Source organism: Gymnoscopelus microlampas (genome assembly GCF_963454915.1).
Source record: "Gymnoscopelus microlampas genome assembly, chromosome: 3".
NCBI classification, from domain to species: domain Eukaryota; kingdom Metazoa; phylum Chordata; class Actinopteri; order Myctophiformes; family Myctophidae; genus Gymnoscopelus; species Gymnoscopelus microlampas.
In genome coordinates this window covers 10,899,107-10,914,928 of record NC_139940.1, presented here as the reverse complement: position 1 = coordinate 10,914,928, position 15,822 = coordinate 10,899,107, and the positions used below count along the sequence as shown (strand labels likewise).

Here is a 15,822-nt window from a genome sequence, read left to right as displayed (position 1 = left end):
TGTGTATCACATAGCTATAGCAACATATACATTTTTTGAATACAATTTTCAGGAAACTTATGTCAGGATTTGGAAATTGTTTTTAATACAGATGTGATGTGACACTTTAGGAAGGAGTAAAGTATTTTGAATATTCTTTGGAGGAACAAAAACACATTTCCTCAAATATAATCCAATATCTAATTAATCTCGTTCGATTAGGCTACTTTTACAAACATGTATTTCTTTGTTCATATCGGCCTTGGATATGATAGGTGGCGAAATAATGAAGCAGAACCCGATATTATTCCTTGGCTTGAGGTCAAATTATTTCTCTACTTTGATGAGGCTAGTATTTTTCCATAATCAAGGAGCTAGCATAACATTACCGAATGTTCATCAGGTTGCAATATAAATAATGGGTGGACGGGTGGTGTTTGTTAATTATAATAAGTGGCTACACACAGTGTGCCTGGGTGGAGCTTGCATTGCAAGACTATAATTTAAACAAACTGTAGACAAAGTAAAGACAACACAATCTCTCATCTTTATTACTGACATGAGGACACATGAAAGCCTTTCCTAAAGCAACCATCCCAGTGTCCAGAGATAACAAACGCCATAAACATAAGTGAAAACGGCAAACAAACAAAAACAAAACCCCCCCAAAAACATAAAGCAACAATCACAATCAACAAATAAAACGTGACGATTTAACCGTTCAACCCCATCTAGTGTCGTCCAACGTGGCTGGTCGCTCATCGCCCTGACCCCTGTAACTCACACCACAGTGGTCTCCACAGCCATACCATAATAACAATCATTAGCCTATACGCAATCTTCGGAGGAGACTTCCTCAGAATCCACCACGCTTCTATACAACTTTAAAGGAGTGCTGCTTTGCTTTATTTATTTCATAGTAAACAAAGGCATGATCACACAGGTACTGTAACATGGCTTCCCCAGAGGAGGTGATATAAGTGCTCTAATCATCTGTTGCAGTGGAGGTTTGGTTGAGCTTCATCTCGTCTTTGTCTCACTTCACATCTCTGACATCAAGTCCTTGAGCGGGGCAGAAGGCACCCCGTTAACGAGCCTGTGTGTGGTGGGGCAGGGCCAGGCCTGGTGTGGAAGGCTGTTGGGACGGGGGGAGGTACGAGGCGGGGTGGGGTGGGGGAGTGTTTCTTCTACTGGCCCTCCTCTTCACGCAGGAACTGAAACACGGAGGAGAAATCTTTGCCGGCGTAGCCGCGCGCGCACATCATCCTGTATATCTGGTGGGCCAACGAGCCGAGGGGAACGGGGGTCTTTGTGTTGGTGGCTGTGTTCTGTGCCAGGCCCAGGTCCTGATGAGAGAGCAAAATAACAATTATAAGCAGACATACCGGGTATGATGCGAAAACCAACAGCTTTAGTCATATCCACCCAAACACTAAGTTTAACCACTGAAGCCACGACCATCTTTTTTCTGTCAAGGGCAGCAGAAACGTTTCCTGAATCACATATACCACACACACACACACACACACACACACACCTAAGATGTAACCATTTTCTTTATCAAATGTAGACCCCCCTCCCCTCCCACCACCACCATATTTGTAGAATAAGAATTTTGGATTCATATACATTTCTTGCTGTTGCCCATAAATGATATGTTATGCAAATAAGAATACATAATGAATATTTCAAGTAGGGCTGTCAATTAATTTGAAATGTTTAACAAGCTAATAAATGTTTTTTTGTATGACTGGAAGTGTTATTTGTTCTTGTGGTGCAACGTCAGCTGCACACTCTTCTTCTATAGTGGAAAAGTCTTGCTCCGACACACACACACACACACACGCACGCACGCACGCACGCACGCCTCTCACTCACATAGTTTGCAGTCTTGTCACTGTGTCAACTTGCTGAAGTGAGTTGACAAGTGCACAGAACCTCCAAATGGTTTTGATGGGAGAAATATGCAACAGTGTTTTGGACAAAATGCAATTCAAATTGCACTTCCTCTTTCAAACCCTAGCGCGGTTTGGCTTGACTTTTGATGAAAACTGCCAAAAAAACAAAATTGTCATTCAAAACGATACATTCCTTCAGTCAAAAAAAAATCCACTTTCCCTTCAGTGTGGGATTTAAACAAACATTAGCTGCAATAGGAGTGAAGTGACTTTGCAAACAGTACTGGCCCATACAGTACTTCTAAAAGACCAGTTGACAATAACTTTTTAATAAGCATCACCTTAAGATGGCCTGCAAATATGAGCGACAACTGGATGTACCTCTTCTTTGGAAATGCTAAATTATCGCCTGCCAGCCCTCATCTAATAGCAATAAATAATCATTCTGAAGCTGTCCAGCTTGATTACTCTGAGAAATGTTTAAAAGGTTTGCACTTACACTTTGCGGTTTTAATTTAGTTAGCACTTACACTTTAATTTATGATCTGTTTTTTTAATCTGGTCTCTGTATTGAATGTACTGACTGTCTGTAACTTTGTTGATTGTTGTTACTGATCAAACCAGGTCTCTCTTGAGCATGAGACCTCAGGTCTCAATGAGATTACCAGTATAAATGTTTTTTTAATGTTTATATTTCAATATTATTCATTCAATTCTATTTCACCCATAAGTAACCTAAATATTATAAAAATGGGTGTAGTTTGACATACACATCTTCCAAAGATATAAAAGAATCAATATCTACATAAATATATGTTTTATAATATTCCTTCACAGGCAGGTGCGTAATCAATATCTAACAGAGAAAAGTAGTACAACAAGTATTTATGGATGCACAATGCACTAAATATCAGTGCAATGCTATGTCCGTTTCAGCTAAGCTATTTGTGCTAATAACATAGATCAGGACATTTGAGCACAGCAATGGTTGATTTGTTTGTACGTTGCAGGTGTTAATAAACGCTGTGAGCGCTATAGACAGGATCTCCAAGTGCCCCTGCACTCATAAAACGCTTGCGGATAAGGCACCTTATAAAGATAAAGTGAAAGCTCAGTTCCAACAGAGTGACACACAAGGTGCGCATCTCCAGGTGGGCCATCAGGACCTGCACTAACCTCCTGCCAGCAGTGTTCAACCACCACATCAACCTATCTCATGCCCAGGTCCATAGTCCCCACTTGCTTCAAAAGATCCATTGTCTTTGCACCCAGGAACGCCTTCCCGGCCAGCCTGAATGACTATTGCCCGGTCGTGCTTATCGCGGTGGTCATGAAGTGCCTCGAGAGGCTAGTAAAAGACCACATCTGCTCCTCTCTCCCCTGCACCCTGGACCTACTTAAGCTAGCCTACGTCCGAACGGAACCACCAACACAACGACGGCATCTCCCAGGTCCTGCATGCCACCCTCTCCCACCTCGATAACAACAGGGAAGGGGGATAATTAGGCTGGTATTTATTGATTACAGTTTTAACTTTAACTGGGGACTGTGCATTCTATTGTACTGCCACCCTAATTCTGCAAATTCCACACTACACATTCCACATGCTAAGGCTGCTAAGAGGAATTTAAGAGGGTGTGTTTATTTAACTATTCTAAACTTTTTTTTAACTGTTAGCTTATTTTTCTAATTTCTTTTTTTTATTTTATTACAGTCCAGGACTATTATTATTATTATTAGTATTATCATATATGGCTGCTGTTGCAGTCTTGCGGACCATGTCACACAATTTGCTACTTTTACCTGCATAAGTGCATGACAAATAAACCGCCCTTGATTTTCTTAAAAAGCTGTTTTTATGCTGTTGCCCCTAGTGGCAGAGGGGAGAATGGCAGTGGTTTGATGTCAGCGAGACTACGTCACTGCGTGGACAATCTGTGGAGCTGTCGACTGGTTGCCTGGGCGACACAGAGAGCATTGAGGACTTGGCACCATGTTACCATCTTTATTACTCCTTGTGATAAACACATGGAGATAAGTTTGAAAAAACAGCTGAGTATTCCTTAAATGAATATCCCACCTTCGCCATGAGCTGAGTGCCAAATCCTCCCTGGTAGTTGTTTGCAGAGGGGACACCCTCCATGACTCCTGGTACTGGGTTGTAGGTGTCACTGGACCAGCAGCGGCCTGAGCTCATGTTCAGGATCTTGGCCAGCAGCTGGGGGTCAAGTCCTAGTCTGTCAGCAGAGAAAAAATAATATTATGCTATACATTTATGATATTAATTTCTTTATTGTATCTTATTTTCATTTTGAATCATAAACGCTTGGTATTGAGCATTTCGGGGGGCTTGAATTGCTGCTTTGGATATCTGTGCGTAATATGCAATGCCAATATAAAGTAGCTCTTTTGACTTTGACCACAACATTGTTTGGCAGCGTCATGGACACTTTAATGCTATATATAGATATACTTTAACCGCATGAACCCTAGTGTCCCTATTATGGGGAGGGGGGGAATATTATGCTAAAAATAGCAGATCTACAAGGTCACAGCTTGTAAGCTTGCAGATCAGACCCCAGCTCAATTAAGTATACATGTTTTTATAAGTGGTCAAGTTATACAGTATTTAAAATATTCTGGTGCTAAACACAATATCTGGGTCCGCTGTCCACAAGAAACTTGACTTTTCATACAGTTGTCCACTACTATGTTATAAAAAGAAAACTCACCTGATTCCGAGGTTCATGGTCTCAGCTGTACCGATCATTCCGATGGCCAACAGCATGTTGTTACAGATTTTAGCAGCCTGCAATAATGACCAACCAATGACAGTTCAGTAGAGACAAAAGTGTAATTAAGCTACAAAATGTTTCAGTTAAAGTATAGCCGAAAATGGCACAGTCTCAAATTCACCTTTTTTCCCTCTAAAATAGCCGTTCTGCAAACTCACAAAGTGTCTTTGTGAGCTTGTAGATCGGCTATTTTTGAATAGCTGAAGCTCATAGGGTAGTTAGTTATTTGATAATACAATAGAAAACACATAGCAGAACAAAACATTTGGTAACCTGAAAAATACATTTGTATTGAAAATCTGGTACAAATCTGAATATATATATATATTTTTAAACCAAACATTTTTAACGCAAATCTTTGCCTCTGAGGGTCCCTGGAACAAAATATTTTGAAATGGGGGTCGGCGGCCTATAATTTTGAAAACTGGATTAAGAAGACATTTTGTAGAATCGGAACCTCAGGCCTTAATGGGTTATGATAGAACGTTGTTTATGGTGAATGAGCTGCTTACCTGTCCAGTTCCAACTGTGTGACCACAGTGCACAACGTTGGCTCCCATGCAGTTGAGCAGCTCTGTGGCGGCTTGGAACTCTGACTCTGGTCCTCCCACCATGAAGGTCAGCTTCCCTGAGGTGGCAGCCCCCACTCCTGGGACACAGGGGAAAAGAAAAAGAAACATGATTATGCATTTATGTACAGTATGTACACGCACACATTAACAGACGCAAATTAAAGCTTGATTTATGCTTCTGGCTGCGTACACAAGAAATGTGGCGCTGATTGGTCCAGTGGTTTGCAGGATTAGCTCCGGACAACCACACAGACCGACCCTCTTACAGACGGTCCCGCAGAGCCACATCATAAAAACTCGTAGAATACTTCATGTGTGGTTGACGCCAATTAAACCTAAATAATGCTTACGCTATATTCTTATACTGTCACTTGTATATCCTCCACATATTTCATCTTGAGCTACTTGATAGAGGTTATTTGCAATGTGGATGATCTACAAACTGAAGCTCATTGCTGCATGTCACTTTGGATAACAATGTAGGTAATGTAGCTAAGTGACTACTTTCTGAAATGTGACATCACACAAACAAAATGTGACAAAACACCAGTTCCTTCAGTCAAGTGTGCCGCATGACAGATTACTATTAAAACAAATGTATTACCTTGTAAAATGTATTTTACAACAAATAATTTTGACACATTGAAGTATAGCTCTTGATATTCAGGTAATTGCTGGATTTTCTTTTTTGCAACATTAGAAAAACATTTGACATAAAGCAGTAATAATGTAAGTGTGAATTATTACCAACAGAGCAGAGTCTGTGGGAGGACTCCATATTACCGTTCAGGCATGTTCCAACAAATTCAAAAGTGCCAGCTCTTCCAAGAGTTCAATTCGATGTAACACATCAAACACTTATTCCAGAGTGACACACATTTCCACTGAGGTAAATAATTTCAAGTGTTAACACAGAAACATGGGATTGAAAATAATGACTAACAGCATAATTACTATCGCTACCAACAAAAAATGAGTCCCAATTTCCTATTTTATCTGTGACAATACGATAAAAAATAAAATAAATAAAACGTTCTGCAGTAAAAGAGACACCTGCACCTCGAAAGCAGCCAAATAAAGGAGGTGAATGTAATTTTCTGGTCTGTTGTATTTTCAACAAGCACTTTAGGTCCAGACGGCTAAGCTGTGAGAAAGCAGGTTTGTGGATTTCCCATTATTGCTCCAGTAAAAGCATTCCTTCCAGCTGCGTAGCTGCCAAAAAACCTCTCTGACGCAGTGGAGGCAGGGCCAGCAGCAAAACATGAACAGAACAATTAGGAGATGTTGTTTGTAGCAGCAGCCAACTGCTACCTGAGAGAAGAATTTCGAGCAGAACAAACAAACCCACACGATTAATCAAAAAAACACAGAGGTGAGCTCCTTTGTCAGAAGTGTGTTTTTTCTTTTTTGTGTTGTTCTTTAAAGGGTGTGCTGGTTGCGTGTGGTCCTCCTCTGTCATAAAAATTGGCAAGTGCTCCTGGCTACGCTGAAATCTCTTGGGGAAATCGACAACACAATAAGCCTCTTCTCTTCTTCACAAGTCTGCTCTACCATTACTTGAGCGATGTCCAATCGCTGCTACTTCTAAGCTCCTGTCGATTCACTAGTGAGGCAAGTAAAGTACTCAGTTCCAAAGAAGAAAAGGTTAGATTTCTAGTAATCCCAGAGCGGGATATGGATCAGTACAGAGGCCAGGAATAGCATATAGCAAAAAAATGTGATGCGTGTGCTGTGTACCTCATATTATATATGCATACATCAACATATAAACCACACACACAGAGAAGTTCTGGGAAAAGACCAAGCAATCACTGAACTCCTTGTTCTTCTGAGTCTTTACAAGACAACAATGAGACATGCTGACTCAATTACCACACCGCCCCACTTCAGTGTCACTCAGCCGCTTTTATGTTGGAACTCTTTTTGCACTGGATTAAGTGGTTGTTGGCATGGCGCTCTACATCTACCTTTGATTTCTGTCTGACCACCGAGGATGTTCAAAAAAAAAAGGGTCTCTTTTTGGAGCTCACGGCCGATGACTGACATCATACACCTAAATAAGGGGCAGGCTGCATATTGCACCATTTAGAACATGCACACACACACACATGCTAGATATGGAAAGCTGGACAACCTTAATCCATGTGCACTACCGCAGGAAGGAAGCATATAAATCATTACTAATCTTTAGGGCCTGATCGTAAAAAAAAAGGGGAGGGGGCAACTTCAATTCAAAGCAAGTGCCTGCCCTGATGTTGAGAGGTTGAGTTCAAACAGGCAGTGGGTCTGCATGGACCCCCCAAGACAGTCTAGAGAGAGAACATGCACTTTACTAGTAAAGCCAGATTTATACTTGGCTGCGTGCTGGTGTTGCGCATGGAAAACAGCCACTCTGCAAGCTCGCAGTGCGTTGCGAGCTTGCAGACGAGCTATTTTCGGTGTGCCATACCGATGTGCAACTAAGTATACACAAAACTACCACCACACACGCACACCTTCCATCTCTCTCCTATAATACTAATGCCTGGTCTCTTTCTTACTGCTTCTGCATTTCAGTAGCGAGAGCGAGAGCAGCTAAACTGGATACACCACTATGTCAGAGACACGGTCACACAGGCCTCCAGGCTATTTTGAAAGTAAAAAATGGATAACATTTAAATTATGAGGACGTCTGTTGTCGAGTTGCCTGTGAAAATAATTTGCATATTCCTCGTTGGTACATGGATAAAAATGGAAATTCATGCTCGCACACTAGGCATTGTTTCTAGTTTTCCACTTTAGAGTAAGGAATATTACAGAAATGCTGGGTTATGTGACAGTAGCAGAAAAACAAATTGACGAGTAAAACAAAGAACGTTTTACGCATGAAAACAAAATACAATGTATATGTAATAATTACCTCCTGACACAGGTGCATCCATAAAAACAGCCCCCATCTTCTCAGCAGCAACAGCCATCTCCTTTGAAACAGCTGGGTCAATGGTGCTGGAGTCTATGAGCAATGATCCTTTCTTCACCTTTCTGTGGAGTCAGGTATATGACAATGCTTTAATCAAGTATGTCTCCACTCCAGTTGTGGGGATCATGGGTACCAATAAACTAGCTGGTTGAACAGAAAAGTAACTAATAGACTAGGTCCGGAGCAGGCCGAGTTAAGAACCATTACTTTAAGATTACTTCAAAAACAGACCTGGCCTACAACAGTGGAGATCACATTGGCACAGTTCGGTAGAGCGGTCCCTTAAAAAATATTCTAATTGTCAAACAGAGTCCCTACATTGCGGCAAAAAAGAAAAGAAAAAAAGCCACCGTTATTTCTTCCTAATTCCTACAACCTGGACCCAAATATTTTGGCCGTCAACATAAAATGTTATATATTAGGCATGGCACGATATGCGATATTATCGTTTATCGCGATAAAACAACGTCTGTGATAACTGTATCGTGGGTGTCGATTTATTTATCGACTTGTTGTTAGAAAATAAATCCACTCCTTCCTTCTACTGTTTTCGAGAGCCAGGGACATATGTTATCTTGTTTGCACTACAATGTAAGTTTGTTTATATGCTGTATTGAAATGCTTAGTTGAACGCCTGTGTTGTACAGCAAAAATATCCAGCCTACAAACTCACAAGGCATCACGATCTGATGCGTTGTTGTGAGCTTGTAGATCGCCTCTTTTCGGTGCGTGACACGTGCACAACCAAGTATAAATCAGGCATTATTTGAAAATAGCAGCAATTGCTGCACGTAGCTTTCCGTTTAACTTTACATTGTCAGATTGATATTTATATAGCGATAGAAGTAGAGAGGTCATCTTTGATTATAAAATAAATAATACAATCACTGCTCACTTAAAGTAATAGTTATTGGGTCGATTCATCCTTCTAGGCTGTGTCAAATGATATGTGACAGTCAAGAAAGGCTGTTGGATGTTTACAAATTGTCCTGGGTGAGAGACATTGAGACAATACATATATTTATTAAAAAATGACAGGTCATATGTTTTCTAGCATATGTTTTATAACCATAATTTGCATAAATATGCATACATCTCGATAATAGTGTTAATCGTGATTATTTTGGCCACATTTATCGTGATATGAAATTTTCATATCGTCCCATGTCTACTAAATATAGCGGAGTCCTATACTCAATCAGAAACACTAGTCTTCATTCCAAAATACCATGATGACAAAAAACAAAAAACAGATTATATGTTCATTGTTGGCTGTGAGTTATGAAAATGCACAGCTTTGTATTGCACTTAGCCGCCCCACGTCCCTTCTTCTCATGGCCGGATTAACTGTGTAGTCTATAAGGCTGCAGCCTATGGCCACGCAAATCCAGGGGGCCTCGCAACAGCCCTACAGGACACGGAACATCCACAGCTGCACTGTGGTGTGAAGCCCATCTGTGCCGTGCAGGAATGGAGTCGCACTGCACTGAGAAAAAGTAAGAGGCCCAGCAGTGCATCGTGGACCTCAGCAGCACAGTTCAACCTAGCTGAATGGCGGTCCAATAGAAACAAGAAGTCAAGTAGAAAGAGTGGAAAACTACAGGATAAACGTATTTTGCCTGTTTCTAATTTCCTCAAGCTATAATACATCTGTGAGGTGGAAAGCTTTCTCATGTAAAGAGGTTTCCAATTAAGGATTTGCTGCTCACAGGCACGCACGCACACAGACGGACAGGGACGAAAACATAATATTCGCCTGCCAGCCTAGAATCGTTACCCATTTCCTTTCCTCAATTCATGAAAACCTGTTTATTTTGGTAGCAACAACATAACAAAAATGCAACATGGCCAACTGGCTGGTGTTGCACTGCGTCCTATGTGTAGGGGAATCGGACAGTTCCTGAGATGCATCATGCCTATGTCATGATGCTGTTTGATTTGGCTACTGGTCATAAAGTGTTTTCTGTGTTGTCTTTAGTCTGCATTTGAGACGCTATACTCTACATAGCCTTTTTTGCTTTCATGTTACGTTGGAATAAAATGTTCATAGCATAAAGCCACATAATGTATTAATCCGGAACTGCTTCTTAAAGCTGATTGGCCTGAAACTGACTGTGATAGGTGACAGCAAAACACATGGCACATTCACTTTTTGAATTGGGCTTTTGTGAGGTCCAACTACAGCCGAAAATATGCACACGTCAAGCAGACTATACCCCCCCCCCCCCCCCCCCCCCCACAGATTTGAAGTCTGCGGTTTTCTTCAGAAAATGGCATGGTGTATTTTAGGCTTTATCCTCATTTCACACACGGCTAATTACAAAGTACACTTCACCCATTTTCAACCTTCATATAATTGGCCCTCACTAATGCTCATTATGAGATGGCACCACTTCCGTCTACTCATGAGTCATCGAACGTCTCAGAGGTGGGCTGTGGACAGTTCAGAATCCTGCCTACCAATGACATCATCGGTGAGGATTCCAAACTAATGGAAAACTACAGCCTCTTGCTTCTTGTAAAGTTAGCATGCTGAAATAAACGGCACTATTCTTGCATCAATAGAAACACTCCATCCACAGTCCACCTCTGCGAAACGGAGCATGTAGAAGACAGGCTAAATGTTCCTTTAAACAGATGACATGCTTAGATTGAAGGAAGTGGAGTTCAGTGTTTACTTGAGAATGCCATTGGGTCCTGTGTATACGTCAATAACATTGGGACTGGAGGGAAGCATCGTGATGATCCGGTCTGCCTTATCCGCCACCTCAGCAGGGTTATCCAGAATCTAAAAGAAGAAATTAAATCAAACCTTATTGATCTCCAAGGTGGAGGGGCAGTTTTTACAGTAGCCAGAATTAAGATGACAGATATTTTGCATAGTACTGTAGTGTAGATGAAGGATGAGGAACAGCTTCACACAGAAGTTTACTGTGCGTCTATCATAGTGCGTAGGGCGTAATTGCTATGGTCAACAAAAAATTCTGATCGATGAAAAGCTAAAATATTGATTCAGAGTATAATTTAAATGTAATAATTTTATTCTGCAAAAATACATTGTTTTCTAAATGAAAAGTCCTGGCCATCATAGCTTCTCAACTTCCTTTAGTGCACAAGGTTCCTTATTTCCCTGTTACATGTATAAGACAGCAATCATGAAGCGGTTTGCAGCTGTGCAACGTGATGACTACCTTCAGGCGTCAGAGAAAAAAACCTTCCCAAACTAAAAAAAAAACTGAAAAAATGCAGCACTGCCAACCTTTACAGTACACACTGAGCGTGCGAAACACACTCACAGCTCCCATTTCTCACGTGGTGAAAATTCAAATCCCAAATGGTTCTTCATAGTAGGACAGCGTCTGGATTGGTTTTCAAAGCAGTGGGCATAGGTGTGTGAGCGGAGGTTTTCTCTGCAGTTCAAGCATCGTTTTGATTTGACCAGAGAGGTTAAAGATGTCTTTAAACTTCTTGATACTGTATGTGTATGTTTACCCAGCAGCTAAACTTTTCAACGATTGTCAATCATTCACATGTTTTACTGGGGGGAGCTACTGAATAACAGGAGCAATTGTGCCATAGATTCAATCTTTTACACACAAAATATGAAAATAAGGGTTATGTTATTTTTGCCTGGAATTGTCCTTTTAAGAAACCTGGATCATAAGCAGCAGAAATAAACAAATAAATGTGTTTATTTGCTAAATAAACAAATCATCAGCCAAATAAGCTTCTCTCTCACCTGAGCTCCCAGCTCCTGCAGTTCCTTACAGGACTCTGGGAAAACATCGGTAGCAATGACAGGGTAGCCATGTTTCAACAGGTTCTTGGCCATCGGGTTTCCCATGTTGCCCAGTCCAATGAACCCCACATGTGTCTTTGAGGCCATGGACCTTGTGGAAGCTAGAAGATAATAACCACATTAGGTGCAACCAACATTTCTTTGCAACCTTTAAAGGAACAGTTCACCTTTTTTCAACCATCTCTATATGGGCCCTCACTATGGGATGGTGTCATTTCTGTCTGCACACGCTGTGTCTCAGAGGTGGACTGTTGAGTTGTGTTAGAAAATCTGCCCAACGATGACATCATTGGTGGTCAAGATTTGTTTTTGTTTATTGATGGCAATAATGGCTTCTATTCAGTGTGCAGGTCTGATGGCGTACCTCTGGAGCTTGTTGAGAAAGCTGCGGCTCGTCTGGTGTTCAACCGCCCCAAGTTCTCCCACACAACTCCCCTTCTGTATTCTCTATACTGGCAGTGGCTCCCCGTAGCGGCTCGCATCCAGTTTAAAACCCTGGTGCAGTGAAAGGAACAGCTCCTTCTTACCTCCGGGCTATGGTCGAGGCTTACACCCCTGCCCGACCACTTCGGTCTGCCAACTCGGGGCGGCTGGTTTCCCCGTCGCTCAGTGGTCCTTCTGGCCGATCTACGCGGTCGCAGTTTTTTTTCTGTTCTGGCCCCACAGTGGTGGAATGAACTCCCCACTGATGTCAGGCCAGCAGAGTCACTGCCCATCTTTTGCCGCACCTCTTCAGGAAACACTACCCTGACCCTTCCACTTAGCCTTGCCTACTTGTTGTCAATTATTTGTACGAGTGTAATGTAATGCTCTAACTTTCTAGGAAGAGAAGGGCTATAGTTTCCATTAGCTTGGAGTTGGGAATTCCCCAACTGATATTGACCTTTTGGTAGGCACTGGCAGGTTTCTGAACTGTCCACAGCCCACCTCTGAGAGTGAGTAGACAGAAATGTTACCATCTTATAATGAGCATTAGTGAGGACCAATTATATGAAGATAGGTTGAAAATTGGTTGAAGTGTTCCATTATCGGGCAGATAATTTCCCCAACTTTAAAATAATTTTAACACAAACGTATTTGTCATTTTGAGTCAGTCGTGGGACTGATGATAAGCCTTAGCTGGCCAGGATGTGGAAGAAAGGCTCAGGGGTGTCAACAACAGAATGCCCATTATTTCATATCAGATTGCCCTTTACTGCCAAAGTCATCCAGAAGTTTCCAAGCCCTATGAAGTATGCATATATTTACACAAGTATACAAAAATACATACTGTCAAAAAAAAGCAACTTAGACAATGTGCAGCAGTATATCCTTTCATAGAACAAAAGTAGAGTTCTGCCTTCTTAAATTATAAATTAGAAGCATGGTGCGTATTAAGGGAAAATGTGTTTCTAAAATCTAATTCAAGTCACATCTTTGTGCAACGACATAATTCACTATGTACCTAGAGTGTGACACTGTGTTTGTACCAGTTTGTATAAACCTAGCCCTGAAACATGACTGTCATTCCATGACAAGCGTCATGTGAACCATGGCTAGTATAAACCCACATGCAGAGGACCAGGTCAGATGCCGTCATCTTTATAATGTCTAATATAATGTCTGTTTTATATTATATTGTTGCCCTTGCCCATTTTTACTAGTGGCATTACTTATTCTGTCATTGTCCTTTTATCTTTGTTTCATCCCTATCAGAATCAGCTTTAGTGTCACATCACAGGTTTACAGAAGTAAAACAGTGGGTGAAATTCGTTTTCGTGCATAGTTCCCATCGTATCGTTATTTCCATAGAAAAAAAATAAAGGGAAGAAGAAGAGGAGGCAAAGGGGAAAGGAGATCAAACAAGTTATAAACCTGAGATAAGGTATCAAGGTCCCTACTGCAGTGCTGCTATGACAACTGAACTTTCCTCAGTATCAATAAAAGGTATATCCGTCTGTCTGTCTGTCTGTCTGTCTAGCCATCCACACATACATTGATCTCATGTTTCTTAAAACAAAACTTTGGAGCTTGCACAAAAACGAATTTCACCCACTGTTTTACACATGTACACCTGTGATGTGACCATAAAGATGATTCTAAAACAGCATACAGGTGCAGAGAAGGTGTGTGGAGTATTGAGTATTCCAGATACACTACTACAACAATGGCTACAATGAGTTAAATTACACGATGGTGCCTGTCTGACAATTCTACCACTGCTAGAGGTTATATGGGACTGGCAAAGAGCATCGTGGTATGTAGCACAGGCAGACGATAAATAAAATGGCACGTAATTCGTTGCTTAAAAAAAGGGCAGGCAAGGACATGTTAAGGAGACGAGACACCATTTCAACACACAGGCTGGATTAATTCATCTGCAAGTTGTGGCACTGCACAGCTAGTCTAACTAAAACCTAGCAATAGCACATAACTGCCTGCTTCCCCTCCCTGCAAAGAAGCAGTAAAAAAGCATTCCAGGTCTAAATGTCTTAAAGCAGTTGCCTCTACGTCTGCCAAGCTGGCACAAACTTCAAAGTATTCCCACTTCTTACCAAGTGCAAAGTCAACATGTTGTTGGTACCACCTTCCAACAAGCAGCCTCCGAGACCCCCTCAGTGCAGCGGCCATGCTTCTTTCGCCTTGACCCTTACGTCTGACGTAACGTCGTTGCTACTAAATCTTGACTGACAGGCCCTCCTGCCCAATCGCAGGGCGTTTCGTAGGGCCCCGCCCCCACGACCAAACCAATGAGTGGGGAGGATTGGAACAGCTGAAGGAACCCCCCCTCGCAGACAGTGATGGGAAAAGTACTCACATTTTGTACTTAAGTAAAAGTATCAATACTGCAATGTAGATATCTCTGTTACAAGTCGAAGTCCTGTATTGAAAATGTACTGCCGATACTGCTACAGTATCGGCATCAAAATTATACTTAGCCGATCTACAAGCATCTGCTATTTTCAAATAGCCTAAGTATGCATAGGGCTGAAGTGGTTGTAAATAAAGTTTTCAAATAATTGTAGAGGAGTAAAAGTACAATATTTGCCTTTGAGATGAAGTGGAGTAGAAGTAAAAGTACTGAAAATTGGAAATACTCCAGTAAAGTAAAAAATACCCCAAAACATTACTTAAGTACAGTACTTGAGTACATGTACTTAGTTACTTTACACCACTGACTTCTATTCTATTTATATGATTTAATATCATTAATCAACTGTTAGCGTCCACACAACACGAGGCTTTGTGGTGGTATTAAATCACAAGACAGGCAGTCACTTAGAAAATGGAATGCTTCACCAGAGGCATTTGCTTCTGTTCCCACCACATCACACACAATACTTGTTCGTGCATTGCATTCCATACTCTATGTCTATCTATCTAACTATGTCTATCTATGGTGCATTCTTGTAATGTTTGTGAAAGCATCCCAGTCATTGCCATAGTGTGTGTGTGTGTGTGTGTGTGTGTGTGTGTGTGTGTGTGTGTGTGTGTGTGTGTGTGTGTGTGTGTGAATGAATGAATGAATGAATGAATGAATGAATGAATGAATGAATGAATGAATGAATGGGCATTTTAGATTTGAGTAAGGGACAATTATACTATTTTAATTACTTTACTTATGTTATACAGCAAAGTTACAACAAATGCTTAAAAATAAAAATGAGACGGGGAAATAAAAAATAAAATAAAATGTATTAGATGTCAGATGGTTTTAGATTTACAAATAAATATAATAACAAATGATGTTAAACCACTGCATTTTATACTTATATAAAACAAATATATATACAGCTGAGCTTGTAGAATCAAGGAATCCCAGCACAGGAAGTGACGTAAT

General features: G+C 41.1%; 2 protein-coding genes across 2 annotated transcripts in view; both read right to left on the bottom strand.

Annotated features, from left to right (window-relative positions):
• Nucleotides 1-15,822, bottom strand: part of skap2 (src kinase associated phosphoprotein 2) — a 135,813-nt gene that overhangs the window by 77,897 nt on the left and 42,094 nt on the right. The gene's annotated exons all lie outside the window — the stretch shown is intronic.
• On the bottom strand, nucleotides 504-14,642 carry hibadhb (3-hydroxyisobutyrate dehydrogenase b). The gene is made up of 8 exons (XM_084051926.1): nucleotides 14,537-14,642; nucleotides 11,943-12,103; nucleotides 10,882-10,991; nucleotides 8,144-8,265; nucleotides 5,185-5,321; nucleotides 4,610-4,686; nucleotides 3,958-4,114; nucleotides 504-1,325 (listed from the first exon to the last, which is right to left on the bottom strand). The coding sequence occupies exons 1-8, from the start codon at nucleotides 14,610-14,612 to the stop codon at nucleotides 1,167-1,169; spliced, it is 999 nt and encodes a 332-aa protein (XP_083908052.1). The 5' UTR covers nucleotides 14,613-14,642; the 3' UTR covers nucleotides 504-1,166.